Source organism: Salvia hispanica, chromosome 1 (genome assembly GCF_029641045.1).
Source record: "Salvia hispanica isolate PSC_SH4W2 chromosome 1, Shi_PSC_v1, whole genome shotgun sequence".
Classification (NCBI taxonomy): Eukaryota; Viridiplantae; Streptophyta; class Magnoliopsida; order Lamiales; family Lamiaceae; genus Salvia; species Salvia hispanica.
The window spans coordinates 27,589,479-27,609,160 of NC_142692.1; the positions used below are offsets into that span (position 1 = coordinate 27,589,479).

Genomic DNA, 19,682 nt, shown 5'->3' on the forward strand with positions numbered 1-19,682 from the left:
GGCAGGTCCAACACAATATCATCCGAAAATGGGGGAATAAAAGGCTTCAACAATGAGACATGGAATACATCATGAATGCGACTTTCCACCAGGAGTTTAAGTCGGTAGGCTACCTTCCCAATCCTCTCTGTTATCTCATAAGGGCCATAAAAACGTCTTCCTAATTTTGCAGACAGAGGCTTTCCCACAGAGTGTTGTCTTGTCTGTAAGGCTGCAGACGTAACAGAACTCTATCACCCACTCTGTATTCGACGTCGCGTCGATGGCGATTAGCCGATGCTGACATCTGCTCCTGGGCGCGACGAATGTTTTCGCGTAACTTCCGTAGGGTCGTCGTCCTATCCTCCAAAAGGGCCGCAGCCTCTCCATTCTTCGCCGGGTGGGCAGGGGTAGCAAAAATCGATGGAGGTTCCCGGCCATATAAAGCTTGGAAGGGAGACATACCAATGCTCGTGTTATAACTACAACTAAGAGCTAATTCTGCCCAAGGCAAGAGCCGAGACCAACGAGCCGGCTGGTTTAACGTGAATGAGCGCAAATATTGTTCAAGAGCACGGTTAGTGACCTCCGATTGGCCATCTGTTTGAGGGTGATAGGCCGTTGTAAATTGTAGCTTCGTGCCGCTAAGGGACATCAGCTCATTCCACATATCACTCATAAATATGGCATCTCTATCTGATAGTAATTTCTCCGGAAAACTGTGCAACTTAACCACGGTCTCGACAAAAAGTCTTGCAACCCTGGGAGCGTCGAATTTCGGTTTCAGTGCACCGAAGTGAACGTATTTTGAGAGACGATCTACTACCACCATCACGGTTGTGTGACCTTGCGAATTTGGGAGCCCAACAATGAAGTCCATGGATGCTTCCGCCCAAACCAAGTCCGGGATAGGGAGCGGCTGAATCAATCCAGCCGGTTTCTGCGTCACATACTTCGTCACTTGACAAACTGGACAAACCGCGACAAAAGCAGTCACATCGGCTCTCATTCCCATCCAGTAAAACACCGCAGTCAGGCGGGCCAATGTACGTCGAACACCCGGGTGGCCCGCGGTATGGGATTCATGAAACTCTACCAGAACATCCCTTAAAACCGCTGAATCCCGAGTAAGAACAATCCGGCGCTTGAAATACAAAATCCCATCTGCTACTGTAAAATGAGGCGAAGCTGACTTGTCTGCAACAGACTTGTGTAGATCGATCAGCTCTTGGATAGATTGATTCTCGGCCCGGATCGTGGACCATATCGTAGGTGATGGTCGTGTATAAAGAGTCAATACCGACGCCATCTCGTCAGCGTCATCATCCCCTCTTCGTGACAAAGCGTCTGCGACACGATTCGACGCACCAGACTTGTACTCGATTCGGAACTTGAAACCCATCAGTTTTCGAATGTAGAACTGTTGGTTGGGTGTTTGAATGACCTGAGACAACAATTCCTTCAAGCTGCGTTGATCACTGCGGATAATGAATTCCCGACCCAACAAGTATTGTCTCCACTTTTGGACAGCCTCGACGATCGCGTATAACTCCTTATGATATGTAGAAGAGAGGCGACGTTTTGGCCCCAATTTTTTACTAAAATAGGTAATGGGGTGATGCTCCTGCAACAAAACTGCACCCACACCGAAGTCCGAGGCGTCAGTCTCAATGACAAAAGGGATCTCAAAATTTGGCAGACGTAGCACCGGAGCCGAGCTCATCGCTGCTTTGAGTGCTACAAAACTGTTGGTCGCATTGGTGGACCACCGAAAGGCGTCCTTCTTCAGAAGCTCAGTAAGTGGGCTCGCAATCATTGCATAATTTTCGACGAAACGCCGATAATAGCCCGTCAATCCTAGGAAACCTCGGAGTTGCTTGATCATGGTGGGGGTGGGCCAGGCAACCATTGCCTCGATCTTGGCTTTATCTGCTCGAAGCTCGCCAGCTGAAATAATATGCCCCAAATATTCGATGGTGTTGACTCCAAAAGAGCATTTGGATAACTTGATATAGAAGCAATTTTCAGCAAGAATAGTGAGGACTTGAGAAAGGTGTCCCACGTGGTCCTGAATAGAGCTGCTGTAGACCAGATTATCGTCAAAGAAAACAATGACAAACTTCCGTAGGAACGGCTAAAAACACCATTCATTGCTGCCTGAAAAGTTGAGGGAGCGTTGGTCAATCCAAAGGGCATGACGAGGAACTCAAAGTGGCCATCATGAGTACGGAATGCCGTTTTGTGGATGCCATCCACCTGCATGCGTATTTGGTGATAACCGGACCGCAGATCCAACTTAGTAAATATCCTCGCAGCATGTAATTCATCAAACAATTCGTCTGCCGTGGGGATCGGGAAATGATCCGGTGTAGTAGTTGCATTCAACGCGCGGTAGTCAACACAAAATCTGAAAGTGCCGTCTTTCTTACGGACCAACAGGACGGGGGAGGAGAATGCGCTCGTGCTATGTTGAATAACCCCTTGCTCGAGCATCTCCTGAACTTGTCGCTCAATCTCTGTCTTCTGAAAGTATGGGTACCTGTATGGGCGGACGTTGATCGGGCGGTTTGGATGAGTCAGATGGATCCGGTGGTCCCAGCGACGTGCCGGAGGTAAGACCGTTGGAACCGCGAACACCGGCTGAAATTTGGCCAGGACAACCCCCAGAACAGGGTCAACGGAAGGAAAGGGATCTGGGGACGGAGGGTCGGGTGTCGGCTGATCGGCAGCTACAACTTCAAATAGGTCGCAGTCATCCTGCTGCACTAAGAGTGAAAATAACCCATGATAAGATATTTGCCGTGGGGGTGAACCTTCACCCTGGAGGAAAATTTGTTTGTCACCTAATTCAAACCGCATAGTCAGCTCCTTGTAATTCTTAGTGACGTCGCCCAGCTCTTGCAGCCACTGGACGCCCAAAATGACGTCAGGTCCCTCCACTTGGAGGATATATAGATCAACTTCAAAAGCGTGTCCCTGCAAGGCAATAGGGGTATGAACACAAGCATACGAACAACGGAGTGAGGCTCCGTTACCCACAAAAACACGAAAAGGATTAACTGAAAGCACAGGGAGACTTAGCTGTTCAGCGACGGCGGGCTTAATGAAGTTATGTGTGCTGCCGCCATCAATCAGCACGTTCACCGTCTTGCCATTAATTGTTCCCAGCAATCGAATTGAACGAGGTTTAAGTCTCGGGTTGACCATGTGAATGCTCGACACATCCCCTGTAATTACCATGTTTTCACCATCCAGTTCAGTGTTGGTTTCTTCGTTCGGGTCATCCAAAAATTCCTCATCATCCTCGCCGATCAAGGCATAGAACTTCTTACTACACACATGGTCGCGAGTGTATTTTTCTGGGCAGTAATAGCACTCATTTTTCCTCTGTTTCTCTGCCCGTTCAGCCACGGACACCTTGATAATCGGGTAGGGTGGGCGGTTCTGTCCAGGCGGGGCTTGCCCCTGGCGGTGTTGCACCGTGGTAGAGAGTCCCGAAGAGAAGTTCCGTTGGCGGGTCTCACGGTCCTGCAAGCTTGATTTGGGTGTGGGGGGTGCTCCGGTCAGGAGAATCTGACAAGCCGCCACCTGCTGGGCTAGGGCGAATGCCTCGTTCAGGGATGAGGGTCGCCTTGTTAGCAGGTCCTTCTTGATTGGGTCTCGCAAGCCAGCGATGAAAAGAGACATAAGGGTATCGTCTGATACGTTGGAGAGACGCTGCATAGTGTCCTCGAAGGCCGTTTGGTAGGCTTCAATTGATCCTGTCTGCCGTAGAGTAGCAAGGGTTCCCAAGTGATCGATGTAGATATCGGGGTCGAAACGGTGCTTGACCGCTATTAGGAACTCGTCCCAAGTTCTGATCCTGCAGTTATCCTCCCAATATGTCAACCAACTCGAAGCCGGGTGGTCGAACAGATAGGATGTGAGATAGATCCGATCATGCAGCGGTGTGAAGTAGTGATTATAATATTTTTGGATTTTTCGAATCCAATCGGGTGCGTTTTCCCCGTTAAAACGGGGCGGTTCCGGCTTGACCTTCACTAAGGGTTCTGGCACAGCACCGTGTGGCGGTTGAAGGATCGATGGCGGAGGGTGCCAGCCACGAGTGGCGGTCGTGTTAGGGGGGCGGTCCGGCAGTTTGGTATGGTGACCGTGACCGGGTTCAAGCAAGAGGGCAAGGTTGTCCTCTATTTTTCTGTTCGTCGCTTCTTGACGGCGCATAAAACCCTCAAGGTCGCATTGCTGTGACATCAACTTTTTATCTAGAGCGGCGTGACGGATATTTGCGCCAAACATCATCTGACCCAATTCCTCCACCGTGTATTTAGACGGTGGGTCCTCCATGTCGTTCGTCGTACCGGAAGTAGACATCGTAGAGTGTCGGGAGAAGAGGGCTCAATGCAAGCACCAGATGATAGGATATTTAGTCCTATCGGTTTTGAATGAGCACACGTTTGTATGAAAGAAAACAAGAACAAGCCCTAGCAGCAACTAGGGTTTGGAGAGAAACAAGGTTTCGAGAAAAGAACGTTTTATTTCTCAATTCTCGATGATTTTGACTCTCTAATGGACTCTATTATATAGAGTCCGGACCCTACTTGATTCGACTCTTACGATTTGGGAAAGAATCAAGAAGAAAACCCGAAAAGATTTATAAATTCTAGCTACCAAAAATACTATTGTTCAAAAGGAAATAAAAATAATTATGCATAAGGAAAATAAATAACAGCAAAATATTGATCTGTATCTAGCACCATAATCTTTGAATTTCGCAGGCTTCGACCTGTTCCTCTTGGACTTGCGGCTCTTGCTCGAACTGCTCGGCATCCTTGTACTTTCCACGTCCGTTTTATCGATGCTCTCAACCTCTGACTGATCCGGTTCCATGTTGTCGTGCTCATTGACCAAATGTGGCTTCCCCGTCGTTGTAGGGTCTAGGGTCGTATCAATATACTAGAGGCTAAAAATAACAAATAAAAAAGATGAAAATACTTCAAAAACGCATCTAGGCTTGCCAGTGGGTCACCAAGTTTGAACTCATCGACTCGTTATAGTCCAACTCTAGTATATGAAATGCATAGAATCTTTTGAAGTGTGGTGTGTGGACTCTTCACAAAGAAGAATTCTAGTTAGCTCACTTCACGCAAATCTCTCTATAAACACCTCTTCACACATCAATTTTTTCAATCAAAGTTCTAGAGTCATGGTAGTAGGTGACAGTGTACAGAGTGGAAAGTGAAATGCCTTCAATCGAGGATAGCAAGATTAGATGTAGAAGATTTGAATAGAATGGAGACCACAGATTAAGCTGACCCTTATACGGTTTACAAATAATTCTAGAATTAGTGTAATACTTGGACTACATTACGATGGTTAGTCATAATGTATAACATTTGTTTTTTTTTAAAATTTCCATGTAGGAGTAGTATTTGTCAACATAAATAAAGTTACAATTATATAAATTATTATAATTAAATAATTTTATTCTTATTTTATCATTTTAATGAATAAAATATTCGGATTTTAGATTTAATATAAGAATCTTATAATTTATTTTTATTATGTTAATTTTCTATATATTATATAAAAGACACTTCCGCTTACGTATCCAGTAAGGAACAAAGGTGTACAACTATACCCCAAAGCTTTAGATAATGGAGTACATACTAAAATCCCCTTTCTAACATAAAATATTAGTGGTCTAGTGGTATTCTCCTTCCTTCGCAAAGTAGGGAAGTGGGTTCAATTTCTTCTAGCCCCAATTTATATTTTAAATAAATTTATCTTTTTGTCATTTATTTACACTCTCTTTTATTGCTTTGTTTTTTAATTTTTATAATTTAAATAAATTTGTCCTTTTGTCTTATTTTTTACACTCTTCCCACGTTCTTTTATGGCTTTATTTTTTAGACTTGTATAAATTAAAATAAAATTTTTATTGGAAAATATAAGCATGCATTATGTGCTTTTTTCAATAAGTGAAGTTTTGCACAAATAAGTGAAAATATGATTTTTTTTTGGTAAAGATAGCACACTTTACAAAAGCTAAAATAAATTTTTCATAATATACTCCCTCCATCCCATAGAAATAGGTTATATTTTTTTTTTGTCCGTCCCATAGAAATAGTCCATATCCATTTATGGAAACCTTTTTCTCCTTTTTCCTTTATCATTTATAGGCCCCACAATCCACTACACAATTTCAACCATTTTTTTTCTCCTGTCTTATTTTACCAATTATACATTAAAACTTATGTCAATCTCAAATGGAATACTATATAAATCTAAGAGAAGTCATCTAAATAGTAGTAATACAACATGTTAATCAATTCTTTATGCATAATAATTTTTTAAAAATAAACATTTTAACTAAAGAACCGAATAAAAAGAAGGGAAAATAATTAGTAGTAATATTTTAAAGTTATGAGTCATTGTAATAATATCTTTCGTACTCCCAAACTAAAATTCATGGATATGGATATGCCACTGTACACTCCTCCACTTTCTTAAAAGTAAGAATCTTGAAAATGACACGAATTTTAATATAAAAATAGGTAAAATAAAAAAGAGAAAAATAAAAATGAGTAAAGTAAGAGAGGTGAAGCGAGAAAGTAGTGGAATTAGCGTTAGTAAGCGGTGTATCAAGGTGGGAACCAAAACTTACAGCTTAATAGTATTATCAATTTATGAGGTAACATTATATACAATCGCAAGTGATTGGTGGTGCTCTAGCATTCTCACTTGACTATCCTGGGATCAAATCCTTTCACTATCGAGCTGTGATTTATTTTTCTTTTTGTTCCATTTTCCCTTTTTATTTTTATACATTTCTTTCATTTCTCAATTTTTTCTTTCTTTTATCCTATCTTTTATTTATATGAATGAAATATTTGTCCATACTTTCTTCTTTTTTTATCTAAATTTGTATTCTTAATGTTTTCGTCAAATAATTTATATGACTGAACAATTTGACGATTCTTTCTTCATAGTATATTTTTAGTTTTTGTTTAGATTCATCTAATTTGTTATATCACATCGAATGAATATATTGTAACATAAATTGTTAGTTTAACTTTGCTATAAAAACGTGTTATTTTATATTGAATGTGTGATTTTAAATATTATATAATCTTTAATTAGATAAAAAAATATTATTCGAGTATCTCATTTATTATATTCAAATTAAATAAATTTATTATAACACGAATTGTTAGTTTAATTGTACTATAAAATAAGTGTTATTTATTGAACGGCATTTTAGGATGTAGTACTCCCTCCGTCCCGTTTTAGCAGTCTCATTGATTTTTCTGTCCTCTTTTTGTAAAAATGATAAAAAATAGTTAAAGTGGAGAAATGGTAAAGTAAGAGAGACAATAATGTAGATAAGACGTTTCTCTATATTATTCTCTCTCTTAATTTATCATTTCTCCTATTTAACTATTTTTTATCATTTTTACAAAAAGAGGGCAGAAAAGTCAATGAGACTGCTAAAGCGAGACGGAGGGAGTACTATTTTTAGTGAGTTACTATATAATTAATTTTCACATATTTCGCACCCCAAATTAAAATATCATAGATACGCTAGTAGTGTTAGTGGCGTGTGAGATCCATTTCCTAAAATGAAAAATTTATATTTTTTGGAAACAGACTAAAAATGAAAAAATTTCAATTTTTAGAAAATAAAGAGAGTATATTTATTTATTCATTTGTTGTGTAGTTTATCATTTGATTTTTCATAGTCATAACTTTGATGTTTTGAATATTACTCGATGAATTATTTTATTAAAAAATGTGATATTTGTTTTTGTAGTAGATAGATAGGATTAAATAGGATAGTTATAACATATTTTTCAAATCAAAATTGCCAAGACTTGATATATTTAATGAAATCAAGACAAGTTGCTAAATCTAAGCCTTGGTCCAGTTTAAAATTATTTTTTTCTACGAAGATCCAATTTCAAAAAATATATGGATACAGGTTGTTTCAAAAATTAAAATCCAATGATATACCAAACCTAAACCTTAACCGCAGTTTATGGTTACATACACTCGTGCTAAACATGGATTCAATTAAGTAATACCTTAATTAACCTACCAATAATTGTAGGTATCTATCATGTGTTGCACAAGACTTGAAGAGGCGGGACCCACCGTTACCCCCTATACATCGCATGAAATAATATTAAGAGATTAAATATATAATTAATAAAGCCCATTGCTTTAATTAAGACATATTTTGGAATCATTGGTAGGCTTATGCTTTACTCAATATAATTATCACCAGTATTTTATTTTCTTAATCAAGCTGTTCAAGACTTTAATTGTGTCTCTTAACTTCCATCAAAAGATTATCAGTGAATCCTAGGACGCCCTTTTGCTTTTGAGTTGCTAGGCTGCTTTGAAATTGCAATAAAATTAAATATTGAAACACAAAATTAAAAATAAATAAAATACCAGTTTATGCTCACTCTCTCCTCTCAATTTTATCTTTTCCTCAACCGACTCCACCTCTAAATTTGTAGGTTTAAGCTCAAATTTTTATCTTTCGTAAAAAAAATAAATAATATAGTAGTAGTGGAGTACTATATTATTTGTACCATGCATAAAATGTAAGGTAGATGATAAATAGGTTCGAAATTTATAGTCCATATTTATAATCAAAGGTTTCCCTTGATTATTTTTAGTTAGAGTTTAGTGATTCATGATTACAAACCAATAATCCATATGAATTCAGTGATTAATTTAATTAAACTAATAAAAAAATACTACCGTGTCAACTTCTTATAGAAGTGAGACTCTATAGGATTTATTAGTCTCTATGAATGCTATAAACGAGTACAGTACATAATTTTACTATTGTACCAATATATATATATAACACGATAGCTAAATGAAATAAGTACCTAGGTATTTATGACTACTACAATATTAAACACATGTATTAATTCTGAGTTAATTTTGGCCCCATTTTCACCAGTACACTTCATTGATCATTTCCACATTTAACACTCATATACAGTTGTTGATGGAAAATAGCAGTACTATTTTTGGCACTTGAATTTCAAATAGCCACATTTAAAATATGGGATAAAGTTTTCTTATCTTATGATGGAAAAGCTGAAATTATTTCTTGTTTCATAATTCTTGGTGATTGATTGATTATAGAAAAAGGGGGTGCTTCTAAAGTGTCAATTTCTCCAACCCAAAATTATCCAGTAATGTTTCATATCCTATCTATTACTCATAAACAAGTTTGTTAGGAGTGTAAAATAATGTATTAATATCATGAATCATGTCCATAGCTCCAAAATATTAAAAAAAACTAAATAAAAATCGAATTTCTACGTATTTGTTACACCTATGAAACGTGGCTCACACATAGCTTTATGTAACTCAACAGGACTTAAATGGAAAAAAGGAAAAGGAAAAAAACAAGATTGTTGCCGACTGCACATCTCTCTGCCTCTCTCTCTCTCTCTCTCTCACACACACACACACACATACAAAAACACAGTAACCATGGTTACTTTTTCACTATTCAGAATACCCCAAACCCAAACTTCATACACATGCAGCAATTTGGGCAAGAAAATTTAGAAACACCAAAGGAAATCATCTCCACTCCATCTCATCTGCTCTGCAAAAATAAAATAAGAGGCAAAAAATAAATTCTTCTTATTTCTGTTGCTGATTATTTTGTTCTGATTTTATCTCATAGACTCTTAGCAAATACATACTTTCTCGGAAAGTGGAAGAGCTCGAGATACTGGTGAGCAATTTCATTCAATTCCTGCTCTTGGTGGATTGTTTATTGTTCCTGAATTTCATGTTTTCCTTACATTTGGAAGTTTTTTTTCGCCTTGTTTGTGGACATGCATGTTCTGTAGATGCCTTGTGTTTGAGATCTGAGACTAAGAACTGCGGCTTATGTGGATTTGAAGAGTGGAGCTTCAATTTCTGTGATGTTGGATTGGTTTGTTAGATGAGTTTGATTTCTGTGATTTGGGAATTTTCAATCGGGAAGTACTGGATTTTTTGTTGTTTTTCTCAGTTATTATTTGGATTTTGAAGCTGAACAGCTATTGAGAATTGGGATTAGAAATTGGCATGGGGGTTGTCGGCTGGAGCAATGAGGATAAGGCGATGGCGGCGGCGGTTTTGGGAACTAAGGCTTTTGATTACTTGTTGTCGAGCTCAGTTTCTGCTGAATGCTCATTAATGGGGATGGGGAATGATGAGAATTTGCAGAATAAGCTTGCAGATCTGGTTGAGCGCCCAAATTCTTCCAATTTTAGTTGGAATTATGCAATTTTCTGGCAGCTCTCTAGGTCCAAGGCTGGGGATTTGGTGTTGGGGTGGGGGGATGGGTGCTGTCGAGAACCTCGTGAGGATGAGGAATCTGAGGTTACTCGAATTCTTAAAATGAGGCTTGAGGATGAATCTCAGCAGACAATGAGGAAAAGGGTTCTCCAAAGGCTGCATACCTTGTTTGGAGGAGGCGGTGAGGAGAATTACGCGTTTGGATTGGATAAGGTAACGGACACTGAGATGTTCTTCCTAGCTTCAATGTACTTTTCCTTTCCTAGGGGTGAAGGGGGCCCTGGGAGGTGTTTTGGATCTAGCAGGCATGTATGGTTGCTGGATGCATTGAAGTCACCCGTTGATTTCTGTGTTAGGTCATTCCTTGCAAAATCAGCTGGCATGCAAACTATTGTTTTAATCCCAACTGATGTTGGGGTGCTTGAATTAGGGTCTGTCAGATGCATCCCAGAAAGTATGGAGCTAGTCAAGGTGGTTGGATCTTCCTTCTCGTCGTTCTCTTCGCTCAACAGGTCCAAGCAAACAGCAGCTGCGGCTTTGGCGACAGCAATGAACAAAAAAGATACAAATGGCCATATTCCTAACTTGGCTATTCGTGACCGACCAGAAGTTGTTCCCAAGATTTTTGGGCAGGACTTGAAGTCCAGTAATGTGCAATTCAGGGAAAATGTTTCCATTAGGAAACCAGAAGTGCAAGAAAGGACTTGGGACGCAAGTGGAAATAGGAACAAGCTACCATTTACCAACAATAGCAATGGTTTTCATGGCCCTACATGGACACAGTATAGCAATTTAAAGCGAGGGAATCCACTAGAGGTTTACAGTCCTCAGACTCCAGCCAAAAAGCCTGCTGAGATTGTCAACGGGAATAGAGAAGAATTCATGATCAATAATTTTCAGCATCAAAAGTCGGCTCAAATGCAGATAGACTTTACTGGAGCGACCTCAAGGCCTTTAACCCCTCATCCACAGAGTCTCGAGTCTGAGCTTTCAGATGTTGAGGCTTCATGCAAGGAAGAGGCTGCAGGCCTATCAGAAGACAAGAGGCCAAGAAAGCGTGGTAGGAAGCCCGCTAATGGAAGAGACGAACCATTGAATCATGTAGAGGCAGAAAGACAGCGAAGGGAGAAGCTGAACCAGCGCTTCTACGCTCTAAGAGCTGTTGTACCAAATATCTCTAAGATGGATAAAGCTTCTCTCCTTGGAGATGCTATTGCTTACATAACAGAACTGCAGAAGAAGCTGAAGGACATGGAGTCTGAGAGAGAAGGAGTTGGCAGCATGTCGAGAGAAGCATCTGTTTCAGAAACTTATTCAAACAGAGAAACACAAGACCTCCTGGCTTCTAGCATCAACATCAAAGCTGACCGTGAAGAAGTCACTGTTAGGGTCAGCTGCCCGTTGGACACACATCCAGCATCAAGAGTCATCCAAGCAATCAATGATGCACAGGCAACTATTGTCGATGCAAAAATGGCTACAGGGAGTGAGCGAGTGTTCCACACATTTGTTGTCAAATCCCATGGATCCGAACGGTTAACTAGGGAGAAGCTGCTTGAAGCATTTTCCCGTAGATCCAGATCACCCCATCATCAGTTATCTCTCGGGTAATAGAATTATGGTCTTGAACAGATTAGTTAGTTGCTTTGCAGTGTATCATCATAGAAGCTTTTGAGGAGATTTTGATATATAGCAGTTAATGCTAGAAATAGGGGAGGAAAACTTTGTTTTGGCCTTCTAGGATAGCAAAGCTGTAGTTGCTTATAGTTTTATACATATTTAGTCGAGTCGCAGGTCGCAAGATTAATTAAACCCATCAATTTTAGATATCATCCTTATTTATTTTCTTCTTTTTTGGGTCTTTTGGAATCTGTATATCTGATTTGGCTCATTTTCTTGTGTTCTAAGTTTTGCACTTGTTCTAATCTAGTTGAGATACAAAGATAGCAAATCTAGTTTTAGTAGAAAGTTTAGTCCACATCGAATATCGTATGAAATGTTTTATGTTTCTCTATCTAGTACTCGGTATGATGATTTGCTTGGTTAGTAGTCTTACCATATATGTTGAAGCAGCAAGTATGGAAATGGTTTATGTGTTGATGGTTGGTAGACTTTTACAATAAAAAAAAACAGTTGATTTTCCTCTGTTTTATGGTCTGAAAAACATGTCATGAAGATGTTGTATTACATGTAAGAACTCTCTCTACATAACTGTCTGATTTGACGACTAAATTATTTGTGGATAAGAATGTGTGAAATTCGTAGTGACAAAGGAATGCAATAAAAACGTTTTAAGACGTGGGAAATTGTTATTGAAAGAAATGGTTGATATGCATTCTTCTTAATTAAATAAAGAATAAAAAAAGGAAATTAAGATAGGATGGATGATGGATGATGAATGATTGCTTTATATTCATCTGGGGTCGAAGTGACATCATCGGTGGGTGAGTACAAATTTGGAATCTCGTCAGATACGGCTCTGGTTTTACCGTTTTACTGAATTCTCTAATTAATTTGTTTTAGCGTTAAGTGTAAATTACTAAATTATACTCCTAGTATAATAGAACTCCTTAAAATGATAATTTGCACAATTTTGAAAACATGAAAATTGAGAACAATCATTAATTTTTAGGCTCATGTGAATTCCGCGTTGTAAACGCGTGTAATATGATTGTAATTATTCGCCATGTTGATGATAGTGACAGAGATATTCGCCCTTATTTTTCCCATCTCAAATTAAATAAATTGGAGTAAGCTGTCAATTATTAATTGCATCCACATGAATATTCCACATGATAAGTGTGAATGCACGCACACCACAAATACATGTACTACTCCTACTATTTTATTTATGCAATCGAATAACGTGAGTTAAAATGCAGGAAACACGTGAGCAAAATTCAAAAGCCTTAGGTTCCACCGAGACTTGAACTCGGGTTACTGGATTCAGAGTCCAATGTCCTAACCACTAGACCATGGAACCTTTTTAATATGTTGCTTCCGTAAACGTTATTTGAGTAAAATAAAAAGCGGCAAACGGTAGCATTTTGTTGAATACGATACGTGAGATTGATGCTTCTGAGTTCTAACTCAACGCATGATTCATGAACAAATCATATCTGCTTGCCATTATGCATTTTCTTCACATATTCTCTACGAACAGAGACAAAACAATAAGGAAAACACATCTTGGTCATTCATAACCAAGTTCCTGGAATTGTTCATGTCCTTAAATACTTATGGATTCCACAACATTTTTACCTCATTCCTTAATTAAGAAACAACATGTCCACTCATTTATACGAGAAAAAATTATGTGCTCCCTAAATACCACGGTGGACAATTGATGTGGTATACCCTACCAATAAGCTTTTGACAACTAGATATATACATGGACCACACCAGCATCTATAAACACACATGGCTGCACATATATAGAAAATTTTCATGTCCCATATATAACACATATACCTACCTCTCTATATACACACATTATTATGTTGTATTTAATGCACTTAAATCTTTCACAATAAGTATGTTGGAATAAATAATTAAACTTGATTTTGTAGTAGAATTATCTAGATATTAGTATGTATTAAAGTATCTAGATATTTTAAGAGAATTCTCTAGATTATAGATATTTTGTAGAGTTCTCTAGAATTAGGATGTATTAAAATATTTAGATATTTTAGTAGAATTTCCTAGAATGTTAGGAAAATATCTAGATTTTTATGGAGAAAAAATCTAGATATAAAATATTATAAATTCTAGTAGAGAATTCTAGAATATGAAGTGAAGCCCTATAAATAGGGGAGAGTTGTAACATTTTGAACAAGTTGAAGAAGTTGAGAAGTTGTGAAGTTGAGAAAGTTTGAGAAATTGAGTGTTCTTTCCTTCAACACATCAAAACATCTCCTAAACCATTTCCTACATATTCCACTCATCCTCCTCTCAAATATTTCCTCCAAACTAAATTATTCCTCCAACATATAGCTTATATATTTTCCAACAAAGTGGTACCAGAGCCATAAGTTCCTACCTGTAGTATGGCTAACTTGCCGTCGTTCCAAGTCCCCATGCTCAATAAGAGCAGTTTCGATAATTGGAGTATCAAGATGAAAGCGTTATTAGGAGCCCACGACGTTTGGGAGATCGTGGAGAATGGCTACGAGGAGCCACAAGACGAGACCGATTTATCCCAACAACAAAGGGATAGATTGCGAGATGCGAGAAAGAGAGACAAGAAGGCTCTCTATCTCATCTATCAAGCTCTAGGGGATGACGATTTCGAGAAGATCTCGAGTGCAAGCACCGCCAAAGAAGCGTGGAAGAAGCTCCAAATCTCATGTGTTGGTGCGGAGCGAGTAAAGAAGGTACGCCTCTAAACTTTAAGAGGGGAATTTGAATCTTTACATATGAAAGAGTCCGAATCAATTTCGGATTATTTTTCAAGAGTCTTGGCGGTGTCAAATCAAATGAAAAGAAATGGTGAAAAATTGGAGGATATTAGAATCATGGAGAAAATATTGCGCTCTCTAACCCCTAATTTTGAGCACATAGTAGTTACAATAGAAGAAACAAAAGATTTGGAGGAAATGACCATCGATCACTTATTGGGTTCGCTACAAGCATATGAGGAGAAACAAAAGAAGAAACAAGAAATTGTGGAGCAACTTTTGAAGTTGCAAGTAAGCCCAAAGGAGAAACAAGAAAGCTCGAGCAATGGTGGTGGCCCACAAGGAAGAGGTCGCGGACAAAGACAAGATCGTGGTCGTGGTCGTGGTCGAGGATATGCTCATGGACGTGGACGTGGACGAGGATATTTTTCCAACAATGAAGAAAGAAAGGAGTTCCCAAATATAGGACGAGGAAGGAGCAATCCACAATCGAGGTACGATAAATCTTCAATAGAGTGTTATAATTGTCATAGATATGGGCACTATGCTTCCGAGTGCAGAGAGAAAAAATCAAAAGTTGAAGAGAAGGCCAATTACGTGGAGAATACGAATGAAGAAAATGGATGTGTTCTTCTAGCTTATAAAGGAGAAGCTGGAAGTAAAGATGATATGTGGTACCTCGACACGGGAGCGAGCAATCATATGTGCGGGAACAGGAGCATGTTCGTGGAGCTTGATGAATCAGTAAGTGGTAACGTCTCCTTTGGTGATGAATCTAAAATTCCAGTTAAAGGAAAAGGCAAGATTCTAATTCGTTTGAAGAATGGAGCTCATGATTTTATTTCTAACGTATATTACGTGCCCAACATGAGAAACAATATATTGAGTCTTGGACAACTCTTAGAGAAAGGTTATAACATTCACATGAAAGATTATAGCCTTTCAATAAGAGATGGCAAAAATGAATTAATTGCCAAAGTGCATATGTCCAAGAATAGGATGTTTTTATTAAATGTTCAAAATGATGTGGTGAAGTGCCTTCACGCATGTTATAAAGATAAGTCTTGGCTATGGCATCTTCGATTTGGGCACCTGAATTTTGGTAGCTTGAAATTGCTATCAAATAAAGAAATGGTATGAGGATTACCACCCATTGAGCACCCCGATCAACTCTGTGAAGGATGCTTAATTGGGAAGCACTTCAGAAAGTCGTTCCCAAAGGAGTCAAGTTCTAGAGCTCAAAAGCCATTGGAGTTAATCCATGCAGACGTGTGTGGACCAATCAAGCCAAGCTCCCTCGGTAAAAATAATTATTTCCTACTTTCATTGATGATTTTTCAAGAAAAACGTGGGTATACTTCTTGAAGCAGAAATCAGAAGCATTTGACGCATTCAAGAAGTTCAAGGCTGCCGTCGAGAAAGAAAGCGGTCTACAAATCAAAGCAATGAGGACCGACCGAGGTGGAGAATTCACATCTAGGGAGTTTCAAGAGTTTTGCAAAGAAAACGGAATTCGGCGGCTATTGACGGTCCCAAGATCCCCCCCCAGCAGAATGGAGTTGCCGAACGAAAGAACAGGACTATCGTCGAGATGACTCGAAGTATGCTGAAGACGAAGAATTTGCCCAAAGAGCTATGGGCAGAAGCAGTGGCGTGCGCCGTATACCTGTCTAACAGGTCTCCAACAAAAAGTGTCTGGGGAATGACTCCTCAAGAAGCTTGGAGCGGGAGAAAACCAGGGATCGCCCACTTGAGAGTGTTCGGGAGCAAAGCCTATGCACATGTACCAGATCAGACGAGGAGCAAACTCGATGACAAAAGCAAGCCATTCATCTTCATCGGGTACGACTCTAACACTAAAGGCTATAAGTTATATGATCCAACTTCACAGAAAACCATGATTAGCCGAGATGTGGAGTTCGATGAAGAAGGAGTATGGGATTTCGGCTCAGACAATGACTTCACCTTCATACCACCATTTGGAGAGCAAAGAGCAGGTGAGCAGACCGGAGAGGAGCACCAAGAACAAACAACTCCACCTACATCTCCCACATCAGCTGTCAGAGACTCGCCACCATCTTTCTTGAATGAAAGAGCCATAGAACGCACACGAAGTTTGGATGGAGTGTATGACGACACAGAAAGGTTATAAGATCTCACTTTACTTTGCCTTTTTGCTGATTGTGAACCAGTTAGCTTTGAAGAAGCTACAACAAGTGAAAATTGGCGAGTCGCAATGGAGGAAGAGATCAAAGCCATCGAGAAGAATGACACGTGGGAGCTGGTGTCACTACCAAAGGGACACAAGGCCATTGGAGTCAAGTGGGTGTATAAAATCAAGAAGAATTCCAATGGTGAAGTTGAAAGATATAAAGCGAGACTCGTCGCAAAAGGATATAGCCAAAGAGCTGGAATCGACTATGACGAGGTATTTGCTCCTGTCGCTCGCTTAGAAACTATTAGGCTAATATTATCTCTTGCAGCCCAGAATAGATGGAAGATTTATCAAATGGATGTAAAGTCGGCTTTCTTGAATGGATTTCTTGATAAAGAAGTCTACATCAAGCAACCTGATGGTTATGTGGTGAAAGGCCAAGAAGGCAAAGTGTTGAGGTTGAAGAAAGCCTTGTACGGGCTAAAGCAAGCACCGAGAGTGTGGAATACCAGGATCGACAAATATCTTGAAGATAACGGCTTCACCAAATGCCCACATGAGCACGCGCTCTATGTGAAAAGTAAAGGAAATGATATCTTAATAGTGTGCTTGTATGTGGATGATCTCATTTTTACAGGAAACAATCCAAAAATGTTCGAGGAATTCAAGAAGGCCATGACTAAAGAATTTGAGATGACAGACATCGGGCTGATGGCATACTACCTCGGAGTGGAGGTAAAGCAACGAGAAGATGGAATATTCATCACACAAGAACACTATGCAAAGGAGATCCTGAATAAGTTCAAAATGGAGGATTGCAAACCAATCAATACACCGGTGGAATGCGGGATCAAGCTATCAAAGAACGATAAAGAAGAAAAGGTGGATCCGACGCTATACAAGAGCTTGGTTGGAAGCCTACGGTACTTAACTTGCACAAGGCCAGATATATTGTACGCTACAGGACTCGTAAGTCGCTACATGGAGAATCCAACCACTACCCACTTCAAGGCAGCAAAGAGAATACTCCGATATCTCAAAGGTACGATCGACTATGGCCTATTATATTCAGCTGCTAATGATTATAGACTTGTTGGCTACAGTGATAGTGATTGGGCTGGAGACAATGATGACCGAAAGAGTACAAGTGGATATGCGTTTTACATGGGAGACACTGCCTTCACTTGGATGTCTAAGAAGCAGCCCATTGTCACATTATCAACATGCGAAGCCGAATATGTGGCAGCCACCTTCAGTGTTTGTCATGCAGTATGGCTCAGAAGTTTATTATCGGAGCTCGGGTGGCCACAAAAGGAGCCAACAACTATTTGTGTGGATAACAAGTCGGCGATTGCGCTATCCAAAAATCCAGTGTTCCACAACCGAAGCAAGCACATCGACACCCGCTACCACTACATCAGAGACTGCGTTGCAAATCAGGAGATCCAAGTCGAGTATGTGAAATCGCAAGATCAAGTTGCTGATATTTTCACAAAGCCCCTCAAGTACGAAGACTTTATCAAGATCAGGATGTTGCTCGGAATGACAAATCAAGTTTAAGGGGGGGTGTTGGAATAAATAATTAAACTTGATTTTGTAGTAGAATTATCTAGATATTAGTATGTATTAAAGTATCTAGATATTTTAAGAGAATTCTCTAGATTATAGATATTTTGTAGAGTTCTCTAGAATTAGGATGTATTAAAATATTTAGATATTTTAGTAGAATTTCCTAGAATGTTAGGAAAATATCTAGATTTTTATGGAGAAAAAATCTAGATATAAAATATTATAGATTCTAGTAGAGAATTCTAGAATATGAAGTGAAGCCCTATAAATAGGGGAGAGTTGTAACATTTTGAACAAGTTGAAGAAGTTGAGAAGTTGTGAAGTTGAGAAAGTTTGAGAAATTGAGTGTTCTTTCCTTCCCCACATCAAAACATCTCCTAAACCATTTCCTACATATTCCACTCATCCTCCTCTCAAATATTTCCTCCAAACTAAATTATTCCTCCAACATATAGCTTATATATTTTCCAACAAAGTATATATTGTGGAGAAAAATTTACATACGTAATAGGCATCACCTATTTACATTGTGAGAAGTATAATTTTTTTTTGCTAGCATTGCGTATAGGAGTAACAAAAATTTAATGGCATTGTTTTTTTTCTTATTGCTAGCATTGTGCACAATAAATTATCTATATGTATGATTATACAGTATAATTCTTGTTTTCTTTTTGCATGGCACGTTAATTTGGTAATATTTATATTCTATGCTAAAATATAAAGATAATTAATAAAATTAGAGTGACCAAAAATTATTTTTATTATATTAAAATTTTGTTAGTATACCAAAAAATATTATTATAAACAAAATAGAGTGAACGTTTGTTATAATAAATAGGAATTAAATTTAAAATAAATATAAATTAAATTATTATACTCAAAATCACCAACCATAAAGTTTAATCATATCAACAATATTCGATAGATTGTACATAAAATATTTTCATAAATAAAATAGTTTCAAGAGTTTTGTGATGACTCTAAATTTGGATTATTGTTTATTTATTTATTTCTTTTATTTATGAAAATATTTTATGTTGGCGTACAAAATACTTTCCCACCATTTAAAATTGTGATGTATATATACTTGTGTAAATTTTACTTTACAATCTTATTTAATGGTTTAAATGCATTGAATATAGGGTAATTAATGAGTGTAGGGATGTCAATTCAACCTGAAACCCGTGGGTCGGCCCGAACAACCCGGTAATATGAGCGGGTTAGGGTTGTAAATTTATTACCCGAATACAAAACGGGCTAAA

The 19,682-nt window shown here is 38.6% G+C and overlaps 1 protein-coding gene, 1 non-coding gene and 1 pseudogene across 3 annotated transcripts; 1 reads left to right on the plus strand and 2 right to left on the minus strand.

The window, feature by feature from the left end:
• Positions 1 to 1,860: 1,860 nt before the first annotated feature.
• LOC125206318 (uncharacterized) lies at positions 1,861 to 4,350 on the minus strand. The gene has a single exon (XM_089060509.1). It carries the CDS (start codon positions 4,348 to 4,350, stop codon positions 1,861 to 1,863), a length of 2,490 nt encoding a protein of 829 aa, XP_088916635.1.
• Positions 4,351 to 9,434: 5,084 nt separating this feature from the next.
• Positions 9,435 to 12,131, plus strand: LOC125222051 (transcription factor MTB1 pseudogene; annotated as a pseudogene). The gene is made up of 2 exons (XR_016134563.1): positions 9,435 to 9,748; positions 9,867 to 12,131. The product of XR_016134563.1 is annotated as a transcription factor MTB1 pseudogene (transcript).
• A 1,079-nt stretch (positions 12,132 to 13,210) lies between these two features.
• Positions 13,211 to 13,282, minus strand: TRNAQ-CUG (transfer RNA glutamine (anticodon CUG)). Its single transcript has one exon. It is a non-coding gene; the product is annotated as a tRNA-Gln (tRNA).
• Between the last annotated feature and the right edge of the window lie 6,400 nt (positions 13,283 to 19,682).